General features: G+C 40.3%; 1 protein-coding gene across 2 annotated transcripts; it reads left to right on the forward strand.

Annotated features, from left to right (window-relative positions):
• Window positions 1-421: 421 nt before the first annotated feature.
• On the forward strand, window positions 422-27,798 carry LOC135199881 (diphosphomevalonate decarboxylase-like). 2 transcript variants are annotated; one of them, XM_064228016.1, is made up of 10 exons: window positions 422-464; window positions 3,998-4,082; window positions 4,426-4,564; window positions 5,407-5,453; window positions 5,754-5,891; window positions 6,229-6,428; window positions 6,581-6,703; window positions 12,335-12,520; window positions 13,162-13,326; window positions 24,229-27,798. In XM_064228016.1, the coding sequence occupies exons 1-10, from the start codon at window positions 441-443 to the stop codon at window positions 24,382-24,384; spliced, it is 1,263 nt and encodes a 420-aa protein (XP_064084086.1). In that variant the 5' UTR covers window positions 422-440; the 3' UTR covers window positions 24,385-27,798. The 2 variants fall into 2 exon arrangements, with proteins under 2 accessions (XP_064084086.1, XP_064084090.1); XM_064228020.1 differs by lacking the exon at window positions 422-464 and adding an exon at window positions 1,455-1,761.

A 27,798-nucleotide genomic window follows, 5' to 3' on the forward strand; every position in this document is an offset into this window, starting at 1 on the left:
AAGTTGACAACTATATTATGATGGCACAGCCATGGTCGTAAATATGAACAACAACCAATCACAGGTGAGGGCGAGACAACCAATGAGAGGCCAGGGATTTCCCGCCATGAGGGTGTTCCTTGCGTTTATGTGTTGCTGTTTAAAGAACTTGCTCGAATGTCGTCAAATGGACTTTCAAACGCTGTTCATCAATAAGGGAGAGAGAGGTAGGTTTTCTTTCTAAAGTGCCTAAATTTGAACGAGTTACTTTCACACTACAACAGAGAGCTTTTTTAGCAATTTTCTTTATTTGTGATTAAATTGTACATTAGTTAATTTTGAATATAAAATGGTTTAGGATGAAACATTAGTTAATTTTGAATATAAAATGGTTTAGGATGAAACAGCCCATTGAGCCCAAGGTCTAGAGATTAGAAAACTTGATAGTATTGATACAGCCAATGAGAGGATATGGATTTCTCGCGGTAAGTCTTGAGAGCGCTCTTGTGTTTTTAATGAGTGCTGTTTGAAGAACCTGCTGGAACATTCATTATTTTTTTCATGAATACAGCAGGTTTAGGTACAACAGAACCCTACGAGATTTGATAGAACCGAATACTCTGATATGCTAGAAAATCTAGAATTATGTCAATCCAGACTTTCAAACGATGCCACAGTGTCACTACCCCCGGACCATGTCACCAGGGGCGGACCGCGCCACGACCCCCTCCCGCCCCCCTCTTAGTTACGCCACTGGATACAATTAGCAGAGCTGCTCATAATAAACAACATAACTAGATTTTACAGCTAGAATGCAACAGGTAACGACAGTATCATGATGTTGATGAAGATAGAAGGTATTTCCGTGGTATATCAAAAGAGCTCAAAACCAAACGAGATAACCTTGCGTTAATAATGTTTGTTTCTGTATACGGAATTCAAGCTGTTCAAATAATTCGATAGGTTTTGTGCTAAAGGATGAAATCCTGAACTTCTGGGGAATTCATCTGATTTTGATATATGGAAAGTTTTTCAAATTGCGTAGAACTTCACTTGTTGATCAGTGTTTATCTACCATATATATTATAAGAAATAAAGTTCCACTCTGTATTTCAATGGCGAATTTAGTTTATTCCTGAAGCATCGCTGACCAATTTTGTTTTCTGTAGGTGTAGAAAATTACAAGTAACAGATGCATTAATGTAAGGAGTTCGATGATAAAGTTGGGAGTATATTACCTACCATTTTAAGAAATAAAGTTTCACTCTGTATTTCAATGGCGAATTTAGTTTATTCCTGAAGCATTGCTGACCAATTTCTTTTTTCTTTTGTAGGTTAGAAAATCATAAGTAACTGATATAGTGACGTAAGGAGCTCGATAATAAAGTTAGAGCTGTAGATGAAGCGATAAGATAATTAATCCGATGCTCTTTTGTTTGTCGCCAAAGTATTTTTCTCCTCCGTTTATGAAGAAGGCGTGCTTGTCAAATGGCCCCTGGGGTGAATAACCGCGAGGAACAATTTCCTATTTAAAGTAGGGGTTAAAAATAGACGCGTTTTGCATAGTGCTCGTAAGACCAGTGGACCCCAGTGTCTTACAAACTACCGGATACCGTTGCCATATCACTGTCAGTCAATTTAGAGGCTTAATACCTATAAGTGTTATTCGTGTTGTTACACTAAAATTAGAGGTAGCTACCTAGCTAGGTACTTTGATGAGCTGAGGCTTCTTTTAGGTCTTCCGTAAAGCTGACAATAAACTGAACCTGAAATATTAAATTGGTAAGTTGTCTTGGGAATTTTTCCATGTTGTAGTTATTCATAGATCGCTCTAAGCCTACGTTAAGTCATGCCCAGGCCTCAAGGCTAAATAGACTCGTCCAGGCTAGCCTGCCGGTAGTTGCTTCACGTGGCCCTCATCATTACTGGCTGCTGTATGAGCAAGAGCCCGTGGCGGCATAAGGCCAGGTAAAAGTAACATAGAATTACCCAGCTCAAACGAAAACAATATTTTATAATATTTGCTTTCCTAGGTAGGTAAATATTCTATCTTCGCGCCTTCGTTTCCGGCAGGGGTGAGAATTTCTTAACAGCATAGCCTAGTTTGTCGTGGCCTGACCTAACCAACCTTACTTTCGTAACGTAACGTAGAGCGACGTGATCTGACCTAGCGAAATGAGGAAGGGGGCTTTGCCCTCCCTGGACCCCCCAAAGTAGCATAGTAGGGTAAAATATTAAATGGCTACCTGGCCTCTACCGTAGCGCAACCACCTTCTCGAAAAAGTATTTTAACAAGTCCTGTAACCCAGGATAGACATTAGTCAATAGCCAATGGCCTCCCTGGACCCCCTAAAGTAGCCTACTAGGGTAAAATACCGAATGGCCACCTGGCCTCTACCGTAGCGCGACCACCTTCCCGAAAAAGTACTTTAACACGTCCTGTAACCCAGGATAGACATTAGTCAGAGCCAGCATCTGTTGGAGCAACACCTCGAGATCTCTACTTTCCTCTCGAAGTAACCCGCCATATCTAGCTAACTTAGATTAACCATAAATTTTTTCTCCCAAGTCACAAATTAAGGCCATCATTTCCGATTGTCGGGAAGGTGGTCCAGCTATGGTAGAGGCCGGCCATTCTGTATTTTACCTTACTAGTTTGTCGTGTCCTGACCTGAACAGGTCTAACTTTCCTAACCTAACTTAGGGCGACGTGACCTAACCTGGTTTTTGAGATATAGTTGGGTACATCGACCAACGGCTTGCTTTGTGATATTTTTTGTGAGGTTGGTGGCATAAATTTCAAAGACACATTAGTTTCATTTACATAGGACTGCCATTTATGGCAGGTCTTAGCTTCATTTACATAGGACTGCCATGTATGACTGAGGTTTGTGCATTACTTGGTGATATTTTAAATATTTTCAATAGCTTAGGAAGGTTCATGGTATTTTTTGTTACTATCGCGGGCATCTTGATGTGTCAGAGTGTGGGAAAAACTGTGTTCAGTATGAACATCAATTTGGAGGTTTGCAGATTTTGAAAATGGTATTTAGCCCAAACTACCTTAGTACACCAAGTGATTTTGGAAGTTAAGCAGTTTTTCAAATAAGGTAATTCTGGTTGTCTTGAGTTTAGCAATGAATTGTGATTTTTTAATAGTTTTTTGATATTTCAAATGATTTTGATATTTGATTCCTGCAGAAATATTTTGTTAACCCATTGTACCCCCTTGCATCTTCCAATTTTGGGACGCAGTGGGAAACTGGTTTTTAAAAGACAAAATAGGATGCTAGGTTATACCTGGATTCTTCTAGGGCACTGGAGATGGTTGTGGTATTTTCAGGGATCTTTCAGGCCCTGTCCGACCTTCCCCTCCTGAAATTCATGAAGTCATATATTACCGCAGACATGCAAGAGCGGTTATTTAAACCATAATAAATGCGAACAGGAAGTAGTATAATTTTTGCATCCTTCAGATGTGTTGGTAACTATATGTACATTTTTAATGGATATCACATAGAAGAAAAGTTATTGTAGTTTTCGAAGTAACAAAAATGAATATAGAAATTATGTAAGTAATTATGGTTATCTTGTAAAATACATTTTTTAAAATTATTTACTTGACTTTGATACACATGACATTCATTTGTCATGTAAATATTTTCTTCATTTCTCCCTACTTAGTTTTAACAACAACAGTGGGAACCACAGTAGAGCCAGGCTATATATATGTTCATGTCTAACAGCTCTTTATGTTGAACATCATCTTGACATTTGTCAGTTTTCCAAACCTTTGGTTTTCTCAAAGAACTTTTAGTTGAAATTTACTCAGTCAGGAACTCATTGGCCCTTTTTTATAATTTCTGTTAATTTGTTAATAGGATACCAGGGTTAGGTTACAAATATCTTAATTCCCTCTGGCTTATGTGATCATCCTTCTCAAGAATAATTGTGTGTTGTATGTTAAAAACTTTTCATATGTGATATATTATATACTGTATAATATTAAATTTTTCAGGTGATAGCTGGTCTAATAACTTACGATTTCAACATGAGGTCTGTAACCTGCACTGCACCTGTCAATATTGCTGTTATCAAATATTGTAAGTATTTTAACAATTACCTCATGAGATCCCTATAGCCTGTATTTAGACTTGAATCAGTTAATTTGCACAAAAGAATTATATTTTGATTAGGGGGAAATAACCTGAAAAACTACTTGACTTGTTTCTACCATACTTTTTTCTTTATGATCACTTTTGTATAAATATTTCTAAACCTCTTTAGTATCATTTGAAGAGATCTGCTGTTCAAGTAGACTAAAACAACTAAAGTTTACTCCTAGCAATTCAAGTCATGTGAAGTTTAGTAAAACTGACTCATTATTTTGATTTGGTAGTCCTTTACATCTAGTCAGAAATTACACGGAAGTTGTATACTTTTTAGGGGGAAAACGCGACGAGAAACTCATCTTACCTTTGAATGACTCCATTAGCTTCACACTCAGCCAAGATCAGATGTGTGCCACCACAACAGTATCCATATCACCAACATATACTGAGGACAAATTTTGGTTAAATGGGAAGTAAGTATAGATTGATATTTGGTATTATGCAAGTTAAAGTTAACACAGTATATTTATTGGCAATCTATGATTAGAAATAAACTGTTTATTAGGCTTTGTTGATTTAAGTGCAGTTGTAAATTTTGTAAGGAAAGAGATAAAAGGTGAAGGAAGGAGACTGCTAGAAATTTGCACCTTCCAATGTTTTCTATCGTGAAATTATGCTCACTAAAGTCACATCATCCAGAGGACTTCCACTGATAATAATTATTACACTAAAATGGCTTTCCTTTCTTTATGAAGGAGAAAATTGCTAGACATTTTTAGCCCTCAGCAGTTGATGTAAGTCATGCATTTTAGAGTAGGTGTGAGCTGGGTGTAGAGGAAGAGATGTATTCCTGTCATTGAGGGAAACAATTTAAAGAAGTCTGAAAGTCACCCATCTGCTGTTTTGAGTTCTGACTGGATCTTTACCTTTCCACAACAACAGAGATTTGCCAAATTATTAGACTTGTTACAGGTGCACATTGTATTAGGAAGATTCAGAGCTCTGAAATTTTATGAATTTAGACAATAGAATTCTTGCTTATTTGGCAATATACCAAGTACATTTAAAAAATAAAAAATACCTCATGACTTATGAAAATGTTTTGGTGAACAGTTGTTTTGACTGTTATTCTCAGAATGATTGATTCAGGTTTGTTAATGTTTTGTAGTAATCAGTATATGGAAATATATATGGAATATATTGCCACTTGAATTATAAACCATTTAAAGTAAGGATGTTAGAAAGTGTTTTTACTGGCAGATTTGTGCATGTAAGTTCTTATACATAATTAATTTTTGTTGCTTTTGTATTCCAGGGAAGAGTCTTTGGAAAATCCAAGAGTACAAAACTGTCTGAAAGAAGGTAAGCAGTTGAGGTTTTTCTTGCATGAGTCCTTGCTTATTGGAAGATCAAGTAGTTATATAATTGCTAGTTTCACTCAGTATTTATTAATTTTGCTTATCGCATCAGATGATGACCAGCTTAAAATTTGCAGTTTATATTATCTGCCATAAGGAATGGTAGTTAAAGCATCGACTTGGTGTTGTCTAGCTTGTATGGTATGTAAAACATATTTCTGATAAAAAATTTGTTAATTCTTTTATGAACACATATTGTTTTTTATTGCAAAATAGTATGGTAAACTTATCTCTGCTGTTCCAGTGAGACGTAGAGCTTCTAAGCGGAAATTTGAAGGATCTGATGAAGATTTTCTGAGCTGGCATGTCCATATCTGTTCCGTCAATAACTTCCCCACAGCTGCTGGTCTGGCATCATCAGCTGCTGGTTATGCTTGTTTGGGTAAGTTACTTGGTTAAACTACAGTTTTTTATTCATTGGAAGATTACCTAACATAGCAGTTGAGAAGGTTTTACTGTACTCCTTAAACATCGCTTGAGTTTGATATTTATGTTCAGTGAAGGAAGTCACTTTGTAAAGCGAAATTTTGTCAAAATTTTTGTAATTTTGATTCCATCCCACAGTAATGCTAAAATTCTTTTGTGCACTTGAAAGTATCTGTGGAAAAGGAACTTGGATTGTTGGGGCAATTTAACTGCTGTAAGTTTTATCACCAGTATTTGTTGATCAGCTGTATGATTTTTTTTCTTTTTTTGTGATTTTCTTATATCGTTTTCAGTCTTTGCTCTGGGACAAGTCTATGGAGTTGAAGGGGATCTGTCTTCTGTGGCCCGTCAAGGCTCAGGAAGTGCCTGTCGCAGCATATATGGAGGCCTTGTTCGTTGGCACAAAGGAGACTCAGAAGATGGCACTGATTCAGTGGCTCGTCCTATTGCACCTGCAGACCATTTTCCAGATCTGAGGGTTGTCATATGTGTTGTAAGAAAATACAATATTTCCACAGTTCTTTGAAGATTTTTGATTTGTAACTGATAGTAACACAGAGAATATTGTCTTGTTATTTATGTGTTAGTCTTTTTCCAGCTTGAAGTTTTGTTTCTTCCTTATTCTTAAAAAATATTTTCTTACAGGCAAATGCTGGCCGTAAGAAAGTAGGCAGCACAGAGGGCATGAAGAGAACTGTCCAGACCTCACGTTTGATGCAGCATCGGATAAAGGAATCTGTATTATTACGCTTAGATGCCATAATGGAGGTAGGTATGAATTTTTTTCAGTAATATGAGATCTCAAACTCTTTACATTACTAAGGCTGGTGTTGTGAGTCTCAACTGAATGACCATGTACTTAATTACCAAAGAGCACCACTAATGTAATTAAAACTTCTGGGTCACATTTGATTCGAAAAGGACTGGTTTGACGTGTCATCTTATTAATTTTCAGTGAAAATTGGGGGACAAATGTGAAGAAGTTGTTCAACTTGTTAGTCAGTCACCCAAAGGAACGTGGCAAATGTAAAGAAGAAAAAAAGCATTGCTTCTAAAATCACAGGAATTATGCAGAGAACCACTTATAGAGCCTACATGGTGTTGTACAAATTACACTGAGATGGTGACTTGTATCAGGGACTGTTTATGAACATTTCACTCACTATCAAGTTCACACCCTCTAGTTTCATATCCCACTGAGTTTGCACCATCATGTTTGGTCCCATGCAAGCTTGCACTTTACATTTTGATCCATTGTCTAGTCACATTTATTTTTAGTCCCTCAGTCTCCGGGTTCACTCTACTGAGGAATAAAGTTCATGTCACAAACACTGAAGGAATTTGAAAGAATTATGGATGAAAGATTACAGCAACAAATTTTCATCGGTAGATAGCAACTAGGATTCGTGAAGGGGCTCAGTACTGTGGATGGTATTTTTGCACTGAGACAAATTATGGAAAAGTACAGAGAGAAGCAAAAGGTCTTGCATATGGCCTTTATAGACCTTGAGAAGGCATATGACAGAGTACCACATCTGGAAATATGGAGATGTCTCAGGGAGAGAGGAGTGATGGAGAAGTATGTCAAAATGATCAGGGAGATGTATAGAAATGTAAAGACCAACGTTAGATCTACAGATAGAAGAAGAGAAAATGTCGAAGTTGGAGTCAGGCTACATTAGCGATCCGCTCTGAGCCCACTTCTGTTTAACATCGTCTTGGATGTGTTAACAGAGGATGTCAGGGAGGAGCCACCATGGTGTCTGCCTTTGCAGATGACATAGTCTTGGTAGTTGAGAACAGAGAAGAACTGGAGGAGAAGCTTGAAAGATGGAGATATGCCTTGGAGAGTAGAGGTTTAAGGATAAGCAGGAAAAAGACAGAATATATGACAACTGAATTGGATGCGCACCAGCAAACAACAATCAAATTAGGCGGAGGAAACATCAAAAGGGTCCATAAATTCAAGTACCTTGGCTCAGTGATTGACAATGAAGGGAACATGGAAGAGGAAATTAACAACCGGATTCAGTGTGGTTAGAACAACTGGAGGAAGGTTTCTGGTGTCATATGTGATAGGAAAGTCCCTATAAGATTAAAGGGCAGAGTGCACAAGGCAGTGGTCAGACCAGTAATAGCAAATGGATTGGAAGTAGCACCACTAAAGGAAACCGAGGGCAGAAAGTTGGACGTAACCGAGATGAGGATGCTTAGGTGGATGAGTGGAGTAACCGAAAAGGACAGGGTTAGAAATGAACATATTAGGGGTACAGTAAAGGTCACTGAAGCATCAAAGAAAGTGCAAGAGGCAAGGTTAAGATGGTATGGGCACCTGATGAGAAGAGAAGAGCAACACATGGCAAGAGAAATGATGGACGTGGAGGTGGATGGAACACGAAGGAGAGGAAGACCTAAGACCAGGTGGAGAGATTGCATTAGAAATGATATGAGGGAGAAGGGAGTACGGGAGGAATTGACACAGGACAGAGGTAGATGGAAGAGACTTATTAAAAACGGTGACCCCGAATAGTGATAAAGCTGGGAAGAAGTCTCCGTGTTCACTCTCATCTGAGTTCCCATTTCATGTCCAGTTTACACAATTTGAGTTTACATTTCAAGTCAAGTTTACTTGGTTCAAATTCACATCCCATTAGTATGAGAGTCGTGAACCACAGTGTCATGTTTATTGGATCAATTTATTCTTCATCTGGTCTTTTTTCTCTTATTTTTGAAGACTTTCAAGGGCAGTGGTCTTGCTTCGAGACACAGGAGCTGCTGTCTCACTGATTAGGGGAGAGAGTGTGCCAGACAGGGCAGAAATCATGTTTGGTTGATTTCCTAACACTTGTGTTCTTTGTCCTTTGTTGAAGTTGAATTTAGAAAGTCAGGTAGTGTCAGGAGAAGTGAAACTTGCAGTTGTTGACAGTTTGCCCGTTGATGGCGTTGACATTATTGTCGGTAATGACTTAACTTTATCCAAGAATGTGAATCCTGTTGTGAGGGATATTCCAGTGCCTGAAATGGTAGTAACTAGGTCAGGTTTAGATACAGACATAGACTACGGTCATAATTTGTTCGTGGATTCGAACGAGAGTGAGTTCGTGGATTCGAAGGAGAGTAAGTTCGTGGATTCGAACGAGAGTAAGTTCGTGGATTCGAACGAGAGTGAGTTCGTGGATTTGAACGAGAGTGAGTTCGTGGATTTGAACGAGTGTGATAGAGGTGGCAAGGTTGATCTTGGCATGAGCGTGGCCGAGAGACCGGACTCTATCGATGTTGATAGTGATAGCCAAGGGGAAGGTGTAGCTGTCGAGGGTAACGTAGTAAATGTACCGGTATCTAGTACTAGTTACGGTGATGAATTAGGCACTACTAACCTGGTGAATAAGGATGAGCTAGTCAAGTTTCAGAGAGAGGATGAGACACTAACCCAAATTTTTTAATGTGAGTTGAATGATGATCTCGATGATGTGTGTAAGGAAACTTTATGTGTAAAGGACGAAGTTTTGTGTCGTTATGTTCGTCCTAAGTCAGGTAGTAAAGGGGAAATCACCGAACAAGTGGTGGTTCCTAGGAAGCTTCGTGAGTTAGTTTTGAAGTTAGCACATGATGAGCAAGGACATTTAGGAGTAAATAAAACTTTCAGGTGTACGTATTAGTAGGGCGTACTTTTGGCCTAAAATGAAAAATGATATAAAGAGGTATGTTTTAAGCTGTCATGAATGCCAAATTGCTGGGAAACCGAATCAAGTAATTCCCAGAGTTCCGTTGTGTAATATTCCTTCAGCAGGCAAATCTTTTGAGAATGTATTTATCAATATGGTCGGACCTTTGCCTAGAAGTAAGGGTAGAGAAGATTACACAACTAATCTAGAATATTATAAAAACAATTTAAGAGATGTTTGGCAACTAGCGAAGGAGAACGGGAGTCAAGGGGAGACTAAACGGAAACATGATCTTAGAGCGAAAGAGACAAATTTCTGTGTAAGAGATGAAGTTTTAGTACTAGTCCAGAAAGAAGGTTCCGCTTTACCTTATAAGTTCGAAGGTCCTTTTTCAGTGTTAGAGAAGAGGGGAAATATACATTATGTAATTGATATGGGCAGAAGTAGAGCAAAGTGGATGCATGTAAACTTGCTTCAGAATTATAAAGAACACCCCGTGCCGCGGCCTCCGCCCGTGTAACGGTGTTACTGAGAGAAATTAGTTTTGAGAAAACGCACGAGGTGTTTTAGCATTTCAAAGTCTTAATTAGAGTTCAGAAAACGAAAAAGAGGAAAGGATAATGTAATAGCTAATAGCCTCTGGACATTTTTCCAGAATGAGTAGCCTAATGACCGTTTTCTGTTTTGGCACGAGTGGTTGAGTAAATGAAGAAGTGTTAAAGCTTTATGCAGAATTGTTCCCCTGCTGTATAATTCTTGTTTCTCTTTAGAAAAAAATAAAATCAGTTGATTTAATTTTTTTCTTTTTTTGGGGGGGACGTGTCATGGTAAGCGCCTCATAGCAAAGAATTACGAGTTAAAGGAAAGGAAAACGCATATGAGAAGTTCTGCCGCACGGAGGCTTTCGGGCGTGTGTTGGAGGCTCCTGTTCTCATGATGGTTCTAGAACCGGCAGGAGTGTTGTGGAACTTGATAGGCGCCGACGTGACGTGAGGAACGCCGCGATTTCTGATGCAATACTTCGTCTAGATTCTTCTAAGTCGTTCCCGTCGTCTCGGGAGTCTGTGACGTTCGCTGGTAAGCCCCGCCCCCAGAATGCCTTATAAATACAACTGACGAATTAGGAGAAGAGAGAGATCATCAGTAAGAGTCACAGATCAGTTCATCAGTGAGAGCTCAGCAGCAGAGATCAGAGATCATCAGAGAGTGATAAGAGAAGAAGGAACAGGCGAAGGATCAGAGAGGAAAAGGCACTCAAGAATTCGGTCGAATTCTGGTCAAGTCGTCCAGTTGGAGTGGACGGCCGAGGCATTTCGACATAGAGCAAGACTTCAGAGAAGAAAAGTTTTACAAGAGGTTTTGAGGAGTTCCTGCCCTTCAAGTTTGAAGAGAAGACATTGTTTTCTGCAATACAGAGTCAAGAAGATGTCTGCAATTACAGTTCTCCTTTTGTGAAGCCACCGCTTCGAGCATAGATCGCCGACAGCGCAAAACTGGCCAACAAGTATCCACATTACCTCACTGTCTTCCCCAGTTCACGCATTGTAAGATTTTACTTGTGGTATGTAAATAGGAGAAACCATTCTGCATTTATCTATGTTAGTAAGCTTGTAAATATACCTTTGTTGTGTTTGTGTATCTTTCTATATTCGTATCCCCAGTTTCAACTGTTGGTCTTGAATTCTTTTTGTTTATTTTCATATCGAACTTGGAGCGGACCTCCTCGGGGTTCGTAACAGAAATCTTTCTTTGGCTGTTGAGATTTTCATTTCATGGTAGGCAGTTTCATTCAGAGATAGGATTCCTCTTTTGTGGCAGAGTTCACCCATAGATTATGCAGGAGATCTTAATCAGGTGTCTGTTTAGCAAGACGTATCATAAAGGCAATTTTTCTCTCAGTTGGTCGTCCTAAACCTAATGAGTATGTAGATGTTTGTACCATTTTCCCAAAGGTTGTTTAATCTTTGCATTTTGCAATCCCAGAGGCACCTTCCATAAATATGTAAAAGTTCCTTTTGGAATGTTGCAGTTTTCCTTTAATCCCTAGGTGCATCATTTTCCATCCTGTACTTTCATTTTACTTGGCTGCCCAATTTCTCTACTATTGCATGCTGCAATTTTTACCTCATTTACATATATCCCTGGAAGAATCCTTAGAGAATCTGCTATCTTGGCCATAGAATATGGATGTGTCGAAGTAACTATATATGATTATAATTTGTAGAAAGTATTTTAACAAGACTACTAAGCAAAATTTCTGGTCGCATTTATTGTGAAAAAGATTCTGCAAGATGTAGTCAATTGTTGATGTAGTCAATTGTTGACATCATGATATTGCTTAAATCTTGTTTACTGCTGCTCTGTCGTGATTGATATTAGCTCTACTATACCGTACCTTATTAGTACTGTATGTATCATATATTATTTGTAGTTTTTCACTAATCTTTTATGGGGATGAATGAAATTATTTCTTCTGAAATGAGTGTAGTAAATTGAAGCATGTCATAAAGGAAATTGGGCAGCCAAAAGAGCAAATGACAAAAGAAAAGGTGATAGTAAATGTTTAACTAGTGATTGAGTCTGGAAGAACTTCCTCAATATGAGGGGCTTCACTCACCTAGGTAAACACAGTTAAAGCAAAGGAGGTTTCTTTGATTATTGCTGTGAGTACATTGCTATGTTAATGCATAAAATTTACGTTCTTATGATATTAATGCAGTTGCATTTTTTACAGGCAATCAAGGAGAAAGATTGGTCCAGTTTTTGTGATCTGACAATGGCTGATAGCAACGAGATGCATGCAGTTTGTCAAGACACATTCCCTCCTTGTGTTTACATGAATGATACTTCTCATTTAGTCGCAAGTCTTGTTCATCAGTACAATGATGTGAAGGAGTCACAGAGTAATCTCAGTCAGAAAGTAAGTACAGCTTTACAGTATTTCTTTTGACACTAAACATCATATAGACCCTTTAAAACTAGATAAATGGAGCCATTGACAACTGGGTGATATTTTGATTTTTATCATAAATTTCTAGTGCAAAAAAAAAAATTTTTGGAAATAATATTCACACCATTAGACATTCCTTTTTGGACAATGCTGAATTTGTGTGAATGTTTATACTGTACTCTTATACATAATCGTAGAACGTGCCATGCAAATTAGTTCCAACTTAAAACTGATACATATATCTTTGGCCAATTGGTAGATACTGAACTGTAGTAATTTTTATAAATCTACACAAGTTGTATGCTTCTTGCTTGGTTGCTGGACCTGGGAACTTCCATAGAAGTACAGTATTGACTTACTATTTTTATAGCCCATTGTTTATTGGTTACTGTTTCCCTGTTCATTTAAAGCAGAATTTATTTTTAGGCTAGATTATCTGTAAGGGAACAAGTTTTTGATGGTTCATCATGTGTCAAATTTTATTTGGAGGTTTTTTCTTATTGCACTTATAGGTCTAAAATTGATTTATTGCAAACAGGTTTACTGTACAGTACTGTAAATGAGAAATGTGGCTTATTATTAATTGTTTTTAAATTGTTTTAATCTTCCAGGTATGCTATACTTTTGACGCAGGTCCCAATGCTTGTTTATTTGTACCTGGCATTGTTATTGATGAATTCATGACCCTCCTGCTTCATGCATTTCCACCAAGCTCATCTCAAAATATGAGTGATTACGTCAGGGGCCACCAGACTGAGACCATGCCCTTGTCACAAGTATGTATATTTTTGAAGGCTTGTTGCATCATGCTTAATCGTCCTTTATAAATTTATACATTGAAGTACCGATACTATCTTTAGCAAAACAATCTTGCCCTTTTGATTCCTGTAGAGATGATCCTGTCACTTACTTCAGCTTTAGGACCACACATTTTCTGTCTACTTTTTTATTACTCATTTCCATTGGGATTGGGATAGTTTGCTTTAGGTTCTGTATGTGTCTGAATTTTAAGAAATAGAGTTTATTTCATGTTCTTGTACACTTACCTTTCACCTCTCCAAGTTTTTTTATTCATAATACAATACTGTTCATAATTCTTTCATTGAATGATCCTTACAATTGTATTTTGTACATGAACTTTCCTGCCAGATATATACTTAGCTTACGTCTCTGACGTCACGACAGAATTCAAAACTCGCGGCAAATGCGACAGGTAGGTCAGGTGATCTACCCCACCCGCCGCTGGGTGGCAGGGTGTATGAACCAATCCCCCTTTCCAGTCATAATTTTTCTGTCGCCGGTGTCGACTACATCTGTTGTCGATACCTCTCGATTTTGGATTATTACTCGTTTTTCGCCCTGGATTGTTTCATCGGACTTTTGGTGAAGTACCTGCTCCTTGGCTTGGCATTTGCGATTTGTGGACCGGTTTTGGATTATTCTTTTGATTATTCTTGGAATTTCATTATGTCTGATTTAGAAATAAGAAATCAAACTATGTTCAGAGTTTGTTCTGTTAGCGATTGTAAGGTGAGGCTACCGAAAGCTGCGGTAGACCCTCACACAGTATGCATGAGGTGTAGGGGAATGACTGCTCATTTATTAACCCTTGTAATGAATGTGGTAATTTGAATGAAGAAGAATGGAAGGCACTTTCTTCTTATGTAAGAAAGCTTGAGAAGGACAAGGTTAGGAAAGCTTCATCTAGGAGTTCTAGTAGGTCTCGCGCTAGCGAGTTTGAAGTTGATAACCCTGTTGTAGACGTAGCGCCTTTACCAGTTTCAGCCCCTGCTTCCTGCACCGAACCCGAAGATGCGCCTTCGGAGTTGGACACTATGAGAGCCACTATTCGCAGCATGGAGCTGAAAATTAAAGTGCTAGAAGGTAAGTGATAGCAATTTGTTGCAGTGATCCCAGTGCAGTGGAGGGTGCGTCTGATCGGCTCCCTAATGCTTCTAGGCCTAGACCTCTTCCAGACTCCCAGACCCAGTGGAGGAGGAAAAGTCGAAAGCCGCAGGAAGGTTGGGAGGGAGAACCCCCACCGGTCAGGCGTCCCTCGGTAGCGCCTGATGTTCGATCCCAGGCTACCTTGGATCGCGCCAAGAGAGAAGTCTTACGGCATGCTTCTCGTCTTCGCCTTCCTCCTCTCGCCCAAACGTGGTTGGAGCTCCTCGGAAGCTTCTCGGCCGTCGAAGAGAGCCTGGCAGGCTTCTTCCGCTCTCCCCTCCAGCCCTGAAGTTTTTTTCGGAAGATCCTGGATTGGATGTGAAGAAACCGAGGATTTCTTTGGAGTTTCGCTCTCCTAGTAAGGATCGAGCTGCGTCTCCCGTGAAGGACTTTGTTAAGTCTCCTACACGTGTGTTGGCTAGTCTGCAGGCGCAGATTACGGCTCTGGCTGACTCCTTGATTGTGACTTCTGGTCGTAGGAAGGACGTCTCGCTCCCGGTAAAGAAGTCCAGGCGCTCTTCTCCAGGCTTACGCTATTCGTTCAGTAACCGCCCTCTCTCCAGGGATGGATCGTAGTACGAGGCGCTCTTCAAAGGACAGCGCTCTCCTGCGGACATCGTTTCTCCGTCGGACAAGGGGCATGCTTCCGTAGACGAGCCTCTCCTGACAGGCGCTCGTCTCGAGACAGGATCTCTCCCGCTGGCAGACGCCAGGAGCCTGGTAGGCATTTTTCTCATGGTAGCCGCTCTCCTTCAGGCTTTCGCTCTCCTGTGACCAGACGCCCTTTGGTAGACAGGCGCTCTTCTCCTGTCAGCCGCCCCCTTCGCTTAGCAGGCACCAAGAGCCTGGTAGGCGCTCTTCTCCTTCCTAGGCGCTCTTCTCCCGATTTTCGCTCTCCTCGAGTTAGGCGCCGGGAATCTGTCAGAAGCTTCTCGCCTGGTAGGCCGCTCGTCGCCAGAGATTCGCTCTCCTCGCAGCAGGCGCCAAGAGCCTGATAATCGCTTCCCCCCGCATGACAGGCCGCTCTTCGCCAGGCAGCCGCTCTCTTTCCCTTTAGACAGGCGCCAGGAGCCTGATAGACGCTTTTCGCCTAATAGGCGCTCTTCGCCTAATAGGCGCTCTTCGCCTAATAGGCGCTCTTCGCCTGATAGGCGCTCTTCGCCAGATTTTCGCCCTGCGTTCGTTAGGCGCCAAGAGCCTAGAATACGCCCTCAACCTGACAAGAAGGAGTTTTCAGGCAGAAGCTCAACGGAAGTTATAACTTCCCCGGTTAGATGTCAAGTTCTTCCAGACGTTCTTCCAAGGATGACTCTCGGCTGAGGACAAGACAGCCTTTCATCGTAAGGATCGTGAAGGATCTTCGGCGTAAGAAGAACAGGATCCCTCGGAAGAAGAAATTCCTAAAGATTCCTCCGTTTCTTCATACAAGCGTTTGACGGACCTGTGCTTCAGGAATTTGGAGACGCCCTTTCTCTGTCGCCCCGCCCTCCCATCTCTTTCGTTATTTTCGACTTCGAAAACTTCGAAGGTTTCATCCTGTGTCAGGATGAAGCCTGCAATCTCTATGAAGAAGGCTCTTAGGAGGTTTTTGGTGAGTGGCTTCTTTCGAAGGAAGAGAAAGGGAAGACGGTGTTCTCTTTCCCTCCTTCTAAGCTTACTGGGAAACTAGGATTCTGGTATGAATCGGGAGAACCCTTGGGCCTCGTTCTTCCATCCTTGGCCGACCTCGGACTTCTCTTCACTGGTGAATTCCCTCTCGACGCTCTGCCCTCCCCATGGTCTGCTAAGACGACATGGGGGATGAACTGAGCTTGACCACCTGTTGAAGGGAATGTTCCGAGTCCTGGAGGTGTTTAACTTCCTAGACTGGTCTTTTTGGGCGTTTTGGCCAAAGAAGACGCAGACCCCCGATTCCATTTCTCCTGAGGGATCTTATCGTGTTCTCACGTGTATGGACAAGGCAGTGAGGGATGGATCGAGTGAAGTAGCTTCACTTTTCGGAGCGGGAGTGATCAAGAAGAGATCTGTGTACTGTTCGTTTCCTGACGAAATCAGTATCGCATGCCTCAGAGAGCCTCTCTAACCTGTATTCTCAGCTCTCTCCTCAACTCTTCCCTAAGAAGATCGTTCAGGATGTTTCTTGTGCCCTTTCAGCTAAGGCTACACAGGACATGCTAGCCCAGTCTACCAGGAAGCCTCACTCTTCTTTCCAAGCTAAAACCAAGAGAGAGACTCCAGTTATCAGGATCCTTTCGGGAGGAGTCCCTCCTGCCAGAGCTTCTTCCTCTAGAGGATCTAGACCCACTAAACGAGGGAAGACCTTCTCTAGATCCATCAGAGGGAAGAAGTAGGATTCAAGTTCTCCAGACATCAGTGGGTGCCAGACTTCTGAAGTTTGCCGACGCTGGGCCCAGAAACCAAGGGGAAAGGGGCGGACAACTGGTCACTCTCGATTGTCCGCAAAGGCTACCTCATTCCCTTCTTATCAAGACCTCCGTTGACGACGACTCCGAGGGAGTTGGTAGCCAAGTACAAGGACCCCATCATGAATCAAGCCCTCTCTCTAGCAGTATATCTTATGCTGGAGAAGGAGGCGATAGAACTAGTGAAAGATCCTCATTCTGCGGGTTTTTACAACAGACTGTTCCTAGTTCCCAAGAGCTCAGGAGGATGGAGACCGGTTTTTCTGGTATGTAATTCGGCCCTGAATGTCTTCGTAGAAAAAAGGAAGTTTGCCATGGAGACAACTTCTTCAGTGTTTGGCGGCTCTTCGTCCGGTGGGGACTGGGATGGTGTCCCTAGATCTTCAGGACGCGTACTTCCATGTGCCTATCCATCCTTCTTCACGGAAGTTTCTGAGATTCATGATGGGAGGGAAGATCTTCCAATTCAGGGCCTTGTGCTTCGGCCTTATCGACAGCCCCTCAAGTTTTCACGGGTTTAATGAGAATGTAGCGCAGTGGCTACATTTGGAGGGAGTGGGAGGCTGTCTCTCTATCTAGAACGATTGGCTGATCAGAGCAAGCTCACAAGAAAGATGTCTGGAGGACCTACAAAAGACACTGACTTTAGCAAGTTCGTTGGGGCTTCTGGTGAACTTCCAGAAGTCACAATTTAATCCCCAGTCAAGAGCTGATATATCTGGGGATTCGATGGTTTCTCCGGATTTTCGGGCATATCCGTCACCAGAGAGGATTGCTCGTTGCCAAGAGAAACTAACGACCTTCCTAGAGAAAGATGCCATGCCACAGCGAGGGAGTGGATGAGTCTGTTGGGGACACTTTCCTCGCTGGAGCAATTCGTTTCTCTAGGAAGGTTGCATCTCAGACCTCCTCCAATTCTTCCTTTACCGGAACTGGAGGTGTCTCTCTCTAGACCTGGAATTCTCCTTCAGGATATCAAAAGGAATCAAGAGGGACCTTCGGTGGTGGACAGATCCTCTCCGATTTGCAGAAGGTCTGTCTCTGTACATGCCAAACCCGAACCAAGTATTGTTTTCCGACGCGTCGGAGACGGGTTGGGGTGCGAACCCTAGGGTCAAGAGAAGTGTCAGGCACCTGTGAGGGGAACAGGTGTCCTGGCACATCAACAACAAAGAGTTATGGCAGTGTTTGGTTTGGCGTTAAAAGCCTTCGAGCCCCACGTCCGAAATGCTATAGTTCAGGTCAACTCGGACAACACCACAGCCTTGGCTTACATAAGAAAGCAGGGGGGGACACACTCTTTCTCCCTGTACGAAACAGCGAAGGACTTGCTGTTGTGGTCTCAGGCAAGGAAGATCGTTCTCCTCACCAGGTTCGTACAGGGAGAAAGGAATGTCAGAGCCGATTCTCCTGCGCAGGAGGAATCAAGTGCTCCCCTCGGAGTGGACTCTGCACTCAGAAGTTTGCCAGGACCTGTGGAGGTTATGGGGCGGGGCAGACCTCATATCGACCTTTTTGCGACAGCAAAGAACAAGAGAATAGACCTCTACTGCTCCCCGATCTCGGACCCAGGAGCAGTGTCAGTCGATGCTTTCCTTCTAGACTGGAGAGGTCTTGGGACGTCTATGCTTTTCCCTCCATTCAAGATTCTGAGTCAAACACTCAGAAAGTTTGCGGCCTCGGAAGCGACAAGGATGACGCTGGTAGCTCCATTCTGGCCGGCCCAAGATTGGTTCACGAGGTACTGGAATGGCTGGTGGACTTTCCAAGAGCTCTTCCACAAAGAGTAGATCTGCTCAGACAACCCCACTTCGACAGGTATCACAGAAACCTCCCCGCTCTCAATCTGACTGGCTTTCGACTGTCAAAAGTCTTGTCAGAGCGAAGGGGTTTTCAGCTAAGGCAGCGAAGGCTATCGCATCAGCTAGAAGGCCCTCTACCCTTACCCTTAGTGTCTACCAGTCGAAGTGGGACGTCTTTCGCCGTTGGTGCAGAAACCAGAAGCTTTCCTCTTCCAGTACCTCTGTGACCCAAATCGCAGATTTCCTGGTTTTTCTCAGGGAAAAATGCGGTCTTGCAGTTTCGACCATCAAAGGATATCGGAGCATGTTAGCAGCTGTGTTTAGGCACAGGAATTTAGATATCTCCAACACAGATCTACATGATCTGCTAAGATCTTTGAAACTTGCAAGAAACCCTCGTCTCAAATTCCGAGCTGGAACCTGGATGTGTTCTTCGTTTCCTGAGGTCCTCGAAGTTCGACCCTCCCCCAAGTCATCTTCTTTCAAGGATCTTACGAAGAAGGCTTTGTTTTTCTTTTGGCTTTAGCATCTGCCAAAAAGAGTTAGTGAGCTTCATGCTCTAGAAGGAAGGGTAGGTTTCAAAGGAGATTCCGTGATTTGTTCCTTCCTTCCTTCTTTTCTAGCTAAAAGAACGAGAACCCCTCAAATCCTTGGCCAAGAGTTTTGAGGTTCCAGGCTTAGCTCCCCTGGTAGGGGAAGAGCCAGAAAGAACTCTTTGCCCTGTGAGGACTTTAAGATACTACCTCCAGCGGAAGAAGTCTCTTAAGGGCATTAAGGACAGACTTTGTGCTCTGTAAAGGATCCCAGTAGACCATTGTCTAAAAATGCTTTGTCCTTCTTTATTAGAATCCTCGTGAAGGAAGCACATTTGGCTTGCGGTGAGGATCACTTCAAGCTTTTGAAAGTCAAGGCTCACGAGGTAAGAGCCATTGCGACGTCCTTGGCTTTCAACAAGAATATGTCCCACTCCAGAATCTGATGAAAGCAACATTCTGGAGATGCAATTCAGTATTCGCGAACCACTACCTTAGAGACGTCAAGATTACTTACGAGAAGTGCTTCGCGTTAGGCCCGTATGTATCGGCGGATTCGGTGCTGGGGCAGGGAGCTGAAGCATATCCTTTGTAAATTTTTTTCCCCTATTGTTTGTGTTGTGTTTTTATGGTTGTTTGAAAGAGGATGCGGGTAGGCATCTCTTTCTATTCGTATTGCTAACATTAGAATGGTTAGGTGATCTGTTTGTGCTAGAGCTCCCTGCATTGGTAGTGGTCAGGCTCTGTCATTTAAGAGGGCGAATCCCCATTGACATGATCCGACTTGGATTCTACTGAGTAAGTGGATATCAAATCCCTTCGGTAGACCCAAAGAGTCTTTCAGCTGTAGGTCACGCCCTCGCTGTAGCTCTTCAGGCTTTGCAGACTAATAGACAGTAACTAGAAGTCTTCAGCCTTATCAGGTAAGAACCAAGGTTTGTTAGTATCCTACAACAGATGTTGTTTCCCCTTTTTCCTTGTTAGCTCTGTCTTTTTCCCTCCACCAAGGGTGTCAATCAGCTAAGTATATATCTGGCAGGAAAGTTCATGTACAAAAATGATATTGTTATTTTACATAAAGTTTTGTACATACTTACCTGGCAGATATATACGATTGATGGCCCTCCCAGCCTCCCATCAGGAGACAGGTGGAAGAAAAAATTATGACTTAAAGGAGGATTGTTCATACACCTGCCACCCAGCGGCGGGTGGGGTGGGGTAGATCATCCTGACCTACCTGTCGCATTTGCCGCGAGTTTTGAATTCTGTCGTGAAGTCAGAGACGTAAGCTAGTCTATATCTGCCAGGTAAGTATGTACAAAACTTTATTGTAAAATAACAATATCATATTTATTAGTACCTTAGAACCATTACTATTTTTAAGGTAACTTTACAGATGTCATTATTGTCATGTCTTCACAGACTTGCATTTAGTTATTTTTTCTTAAGAAGAAATGCCTATACAAAATAGCTAAGGTTACTATACACATGAACATTTAAATGTAAGGCATCTGTGTTGACAATGCTTATCAGAATAACTGCAGTTAGTGACAAATTCAGTTGGGAATGTTTTGGGTTAAATGGCTATATGTATTCAGTTGATCATTTATTGAGCAATTGGTAGCCAAACCTGGGAAAGGTTGTATAGAAGACATTAGGTAACCCCTTTTTTTGTTAAAACATATAAGGTTAATTATTATGTAACTCATGTCTTGATATTGTTAAATACAGTAGACCCTTGACTCACGAACGCATTGACCCAACGTACAACTCGATCCCTGACCAACTATGCGATCCCTGACCAAATTATATAAAATTTCACCCTTGACCTACGAACTAACTTTGAGATACGAACAAAAAAATGCGGAAAATAAAATTGCTGTTTGGGTCATGAACTAATTTTGAGACATGAACATTTGAAAAATGCTGGAAATTTCTGGAAAATAACAATTCACTTTGTTTCACAAACTAATTTTTAGACACAAACATTTGAAAAAAATGCGCGAATCGCCCAGCACACGTGAGAGCGTTTGAGTTGCCATGGAACAGCCATCCTCCAGCCGCCCACGCACGGCGTCACCCACGCATCGCTCTTTGTCTCATCTCATTGTGTACAAGACGTTCGTCAATTCTTGCTTAGCATTTTTTGCGCTAAAACTTGTGATTTTCTTCATAATGTGGGCCCTAAGAAGTGAAGAGTGGTGGTGAAAGTAGAAAGTGAAGAGTGATGGTGAGAAGAGGGTGCTGAGGAAGATAACCATTGAAATAAAGAAAGAAATTATAGAAAAGTTTGAACGTGGTTGTTCGCGTGACCGATATCGCAAGTGAGTACAAGATGGCCAAGTCGACAATTTCGACAATTTTGAAAAAAACAAGGATGCCATTAAAGAAGCAAATGTTGCGAAGGAGTGACAGTACTAACCAAGATGAGATCGCAAACCCTCGAAGAGGCAGAAAAAAAAAAAATAATTTTGAAGTGGGTACATGAGAAACAGATGGCAGGTGATAGTGTAAACGAGCCGATCATCTGCGAGAAAGCTCGGCAAGTGTTATCAGAGTTTGCTGAAGGAAACTCCTTCCATACTAGTGCCACGCCAGATGATTTTAAGGCTAGTAAAGGGTGGTTTGATAACTTCAAGAAAAGAACTGGATTCACTCTGTAATTAGGCATGGTGAGCTGCTAGCGCAGACAAGGCTGCTGCTGAGGCATTCGTGACTGAGTTTGCCGAGTTCGTCGAGGCCGAAGGATACGTCGCTCAACAGATTTTCAATTGTGATGAAACGGGCCTCTTCTGGAAGAAGATGCCCAACAGGACATTTATCACCCAAGAAGAGAAGGCGCTCCCAGGCCACAAGCCAATGAAGGATAGGCTTATCCTTTTGTTGTTATGCTCAAACCGCAAGTGGCGACTTGAAACTAAAGCCGCTACTTGTCTACCATTCAAATAACGCGCGTGCCTTTAAGCAGCACAACGTAAATAAGGCCAGACTGCCTGTAATGTGGAGGGCCAATACAAAAGCATGGGTGACACGGAACTTGTTTATATGGAGTGGATTGATGAAGTGTTTGCGCCGACCGTGAGTCAGTACCTAACAGAGAACAGCTACCCCTGCGTGCCTCTGATCATGGATAATGCCCCGGCACACCCTTCGTACTTGGCTGACTGCAGTGAACATGACTTCATTCAGTTCAAGTTCCTTCCACCCAACACGACCTCTGTTCTCCAGCCCATGGACCAACAAGTCATTAGCAATTTTAAGAAATTATATACGAAGGTTCGCTCTTCTCCAGATGCTTCCGTGTAACTGAAGAGACAAAATTAACCTTAAAAGAATTTTGGAAGAAGCACTTTAATGTTTTCACTGCATAACCCTCATTGATAACGCATGGACTGAAGTTACGTACCGCACATTCAATTCTGCGTGGCGGAAAACTTTGGCCCCAGTGCGTAACTGTCCGTGACTTGAGGGCTTCGATGCAGAGATTGTGCAGAAATTGTGTCCATGGGCAACAGTATGGGTCTACAAGTCAACGACGAAGATGTTGAAGAATTGGTCGCTGAACATTCAGAAGATTTGACTGCGGACGAACTTGTTCAACTCCACAAAGAGCAGCAGGAGCAACTTGCTCGGAGCAATCAACTGACGAAGAGGAGGCTGGGGGAGGAAGTTACAGATGTTCAGCAGTGATGTGATAAAAGCCCGCATTGGAAAAGTGGAATGATGTCCAGTGCTTCCTTGAATTGTATCATCCGACAAAATTGTTACGAACAGGATCGTGAATATGCTCAATGAAAATTTAATGAGCCATTTCAGAAAAGTTATGCAAGGAAGGAAAGGCAACAGACATTGGATAAGTTTTGTGATTAAACGTTCACCAAAAAAAACCTAGAAGAGTTGAATCTCCGGAACGAGATCTCCCCGACCCTGGATGGGGGAGGGTCTCCTTCCGCCCATAACCTCCTCCCCACCCACCACCCTCCTCTTCTCTTGTCCGTCAAGCCAGAAGTCTCGCCAGTCATAGTAAGTGTTCACTTTACAAACGTTTTTATAGTGTTAGTTTTACCATTTTAAATTATATTATTAGATATATTAAGGTTTTTTACACTGACTTTTACATTATCTGTGTAAATAAGGCAAAATATACATAATATATATTGGGTTCGTAGGGGTCGAGACCAATTAATATTATTCCCATTAAACCTTATGGGGAAATTAGCTCCGAGTCACGAACAATTTGGAACACGACCAAGGTCTAGGAACGGATTGTGTTTCGTGAGTCAAGGGTCTACTGTACTCTACTAATACTATTACTATATTTAATGTGTGTTAATTTTGATGAAAAGTTTAAAGTATTGGTATAACATGAAGGTCTTCATAATTAAAATATGGTTCCTCTCAAATGTTCCTTATTTGGCCAGTTTTTTTGTCAGGCATGAAATAAGTTCTTCCCAGTCTTCCATCTCTGATGCCATTTCTGCCAGACTTCCCATTTTTTCAAGTGTTTCATCTAAACCTTTGCTCTGTGAGAATCTGTGTGTAGAAATTGGGTTTTGGTAGTTAGACACAATTAATGAAAAGGATAGTGGATTCAAATTATTTGTTTGATGAAGTAACTAACCATGATTTGGTGTTTTATGGCAGAAATAGTATTGAATGTGATTATTTTTATATAAGAAATTGTATAGAGCTTTTCAATATATGAAGATATTTGGAAATCACTGGCATCACTATTGCTGTTTTAAGGACTTATTTTGCCATTTTTCTGAGCCATATTTTCTTTTTACTGAGTTTGAAAATAAGAATTATGTTTGTTAGAATCAGTTAATCTTTAGATGCAATGCAGTTCATGTGGTCGCTTTCATGGTATTATAGCATTTTGGAGTTTACCTCTTCTTCATTAAATATAAAGTACCTGGAGTGATGAAGAGTTGCTTAAAGTTTTTAACTCATCATGGTGTGTAATTTTACAGGGGCTGCTGTCTTTGTTGGATGAAGATTGCCAAGGTGGACAGTTGAAGTTTATCATACACACAAAGGTAGGTAGAGGTCCATGCGTACTAGACGATTCTGCTGCTTTGCTCGACTGTGAGACAGGAATGCCAAAGATAATAAATGATTCTGCCTAGGGATGGGCGACCGGGAGTAAGATGTGGACCCGGTGCAAAAAGTTACTCTCAGATTACATGCAGAAATTTTTAGTTGTCTCCTCTCGATTGAGGGAGCTAAATACCTGAATAGTGTATCTGTGATATGTGTACACAAATTTTCCCAAAATGTTACTATGCAATCTTAGGGATAATGGTGTGTTGTGTGTCTGAATTGAAATCTCACTAGCTGTTGTTAAACTGTCGCATTTTCAAGCAAGCTTGTATGTTTAAACCACAAAGTGAACTGTTAAGATTGGAGTAGGTTAGTTGTGAATTGTTACCAAAAGACCATACTTATCCTTGTCCAGCTAACTATCACTGATGTTAAAATTGTTTTGGATATTAAATTGTATTTGTACTCAGCAGACCTAGACACAAACTTTGTGGCAAGCTGAGGTTAGGTGCTGTATTTGATAAAAGTATTTTGCTATTGTTGTTGATATCAGAGTAGATTCAAAGCCAAGAACTCAGGTAACCAGTCTTTCAAGTCTTGGAAGTTTCCTGGAGATTAAACAGTACAGTAGTTTGACTTTCCATCTTGAAGTGATCAGCCCTCTCTTTGAGATTTTTAGTAGCTGGTTGTTGTTTTGTTACAGACTAGGTTCCCAGGGTCAAGGGGGTATGTACCCCTTGAAACTGTCTTTTTTCATGTGATCGGTATTTCTTGGTAATCAAATGGAAGCCTTAATCTACTCCCAGTTTCGTATCATAAGGATTTTAAAGGGTTTTCCGTCTGTTTTTCTTATTGTTTCATCAATTTTCATCAATTTTCACTGAAAGTTATGTGGTGGTCATCTACTTGTAAAGCAAATAGCTCTCTATAGACATCGAGAGTGATAACAGAAGTTTTCAGTTAAAATCAGAATTTATGGAAGATGATTGGAAAGTCATCAAAAGCAACTGTAGCGCAGATTTGCCTAAAATATAAAGATGAATTTTTTAGGCAATTTTTGGTGCTGTTATTGATATTCGGGAAATATAACTTCAGGTATCTAATGTTGTTACTGAATTTTACAGATGTTGGGTGGAGTTTAACATTTTATAAAGTTTACTAGTGTTTATTTTTTAGGAAGCTAGTCCTCTCCTTGAACATTTAAAAGCTTAATGGTTTTTCAAGACACTTCTAGGGGAAGTTGTGTCCTCAATATATATCAATTATAATTTTCTCTTTCTTCACAAAAACAGTTGCATGTTCCCTCAAAAGAAAGCTATTCTTTATCATTATAGTACCAATAATGATGTGCATTTTCTTAACAGTTTTTTGTTGATTCTGTGACTGGTATGAACAAGTCTTGCATACACTTACAAAGGATTCCACAAATGTTGTTAATGTACCTGTATTTTAGGCTATCTTTCATGAGATACATTTTATTTATGAAGCCAATCTTATTACAAAGTAGCTTAATCAGATGTCTAGATCTCATGAAAAGAGAAAAAGTTTGAATGTTCGTGATACTGTTTCAACTGACATACATACTCCTAAATAAAATGAAAAGGAAGGAGGTTAGCGAAATATAATTTTGAAGAGGCATCTAATATATTTGATTTTCATATATTTTGATGGCAACTTACCTATTCACAAATTTGTTTCATAGTTTTCACAAAGTCTTTTGCATGTTTAAGTGTCTTCACAGAGTTGTTGTTTTGTGTTGTATTATTCATCGGCAAAAGCATATTTATTTGTGATTAAGTATTTAGAAGAATGACTCAGAGATAAATCATGTTTTAGAGCTTTAAAAAAACCAGTATTCTGCATGCAGTATTATGTATTTATAATTGATGATATTTTGGTTCGAATTTAACACTAATGATCTAATTGCATGACATATATAACTGTTGATTGAATTTCATTGTCTTTGAGCCATGAAATCCAAAGTTTTCATTTCATACTATTTTCCATTTATTTTTAATATCAGAGGTCAGTAATTCACAATCTGATATGATGTATGTGTTAGGTATTTTGTATACCTTCCCCACAAAGTGGCTTAATATTTATGTCAGCATAAAATTAATTTAAGGAAAGCGCTTTATGAATAACATGACCTACCTTAGGAAAGTAAGGTTTCTGCATGCATTTGTTAGATTAATTTTGTTATTGCTACATTACCTACTTCTTAATTTAATGTTATTGTCATTGACCTATCAAGTCTACAAATTTAAACATATCAGTCTAGTATATATTGTCTTTTCCTTTTTTTGTAATGCATGAACTCAGAGTATATCCATTATAGCATGTAGAACTAATTACTTATGCATCTTTCATCATTTTAATGTGAGAACATCCACCGTGTTATATAGTAACTGTGCACACCCAGCAAAGTATCATCTTGAAATAAAACAACATATTCTATATACCAAGTAATGCTCTTGTAATAAAATGTGCATGATATAAATGAACATTGTGTATAGTAAATATTTTAAGATAAAGTAAATATTGTGCAGTGGCATCCATTTATTTTCAATATTTTCAAAAGCCAACAATTTTTTTTAGATTTTTTAGTTGAATGAAACTAAAATCAAAGTTGGAAATATAAGGGAATGGTATGTAAGATGCCAGAAATACTAATATAAGATGCCCAAGTGTCACATAAGTGATTGGTGAGCATTTCTGTGAAATTGATCATTATTTTTCAATACTTGGATATTTGATTTTCTCCACCAAAGAAACCAGTCCCTGAGTATAGACAAGGATTCGGTTTAATGTTTACAATAAAACCTTTTTTGCAGCCATTAAATTGTTGACTATCTGAATGTCACATTGATTATGAATCTCGTGAAGAGTAGTGTTGCAAAGATATGCATTTTCTGTTTACACAAGTATTGCATTTGATAAGCTATTACTATATTTAATTCTTTTTACCTATTTTTCATCTGGTTCCTATATGTTACCACTCAGTATGTAGATTTGACGGTAGAGCTAACTTTAGTAAGAAAATTTATAGAATTAAAAATGTCCTACTGAATTCCTAAAGTCTGTGGGACCATGAAGTAATCAGCTGTTTGGTATTTTTGTACGGTTTTATAAAAACTTTAATAATACTTTAATTATTTTCATGCTGTAGTTCAAAGATTTTATAGATTTTAGGGTTATGAAAGGTACACACTTGATTTTACTCTTATATATTGGTTGTGATAATGTTAGTTTCTCATGAGTATTATATGTTAGTATGTGGTTTATTATGTCTTGTTAATTGAAAGGTTTGTTGTGTACTGTGTTGATTTTGTTTTAAAGGAATATTTATCTCTTATACTTTTAGCATTCTGCATTTTTATTTATATAGGTCCTTTTAGTTCCTGTTTTGTACTTAAAATGTTACTTGAGTTGTGGTGGTGGTTGGAGTAAGTTTATGTATTAGCACTGGTTTTAAAAATCCATAAATTTTCACAAAAGTA

Source organism: Macrobrachium nipponense, chromosome 23 (assembly GCF_015104395.2).
Source record: "Macrobrachium nipponense isolate FS-2020 chromosome 23, ASM1510439v2, whole genome shotgun sequence".
In the NCBI taxonomy this organism is placed as follows: Eukaryota; Metazoa; Arthropoda; class Malacostraca; order Decapoda; family Palaemonidae; genus Macrobrachium; species Macrobrachium nipponense.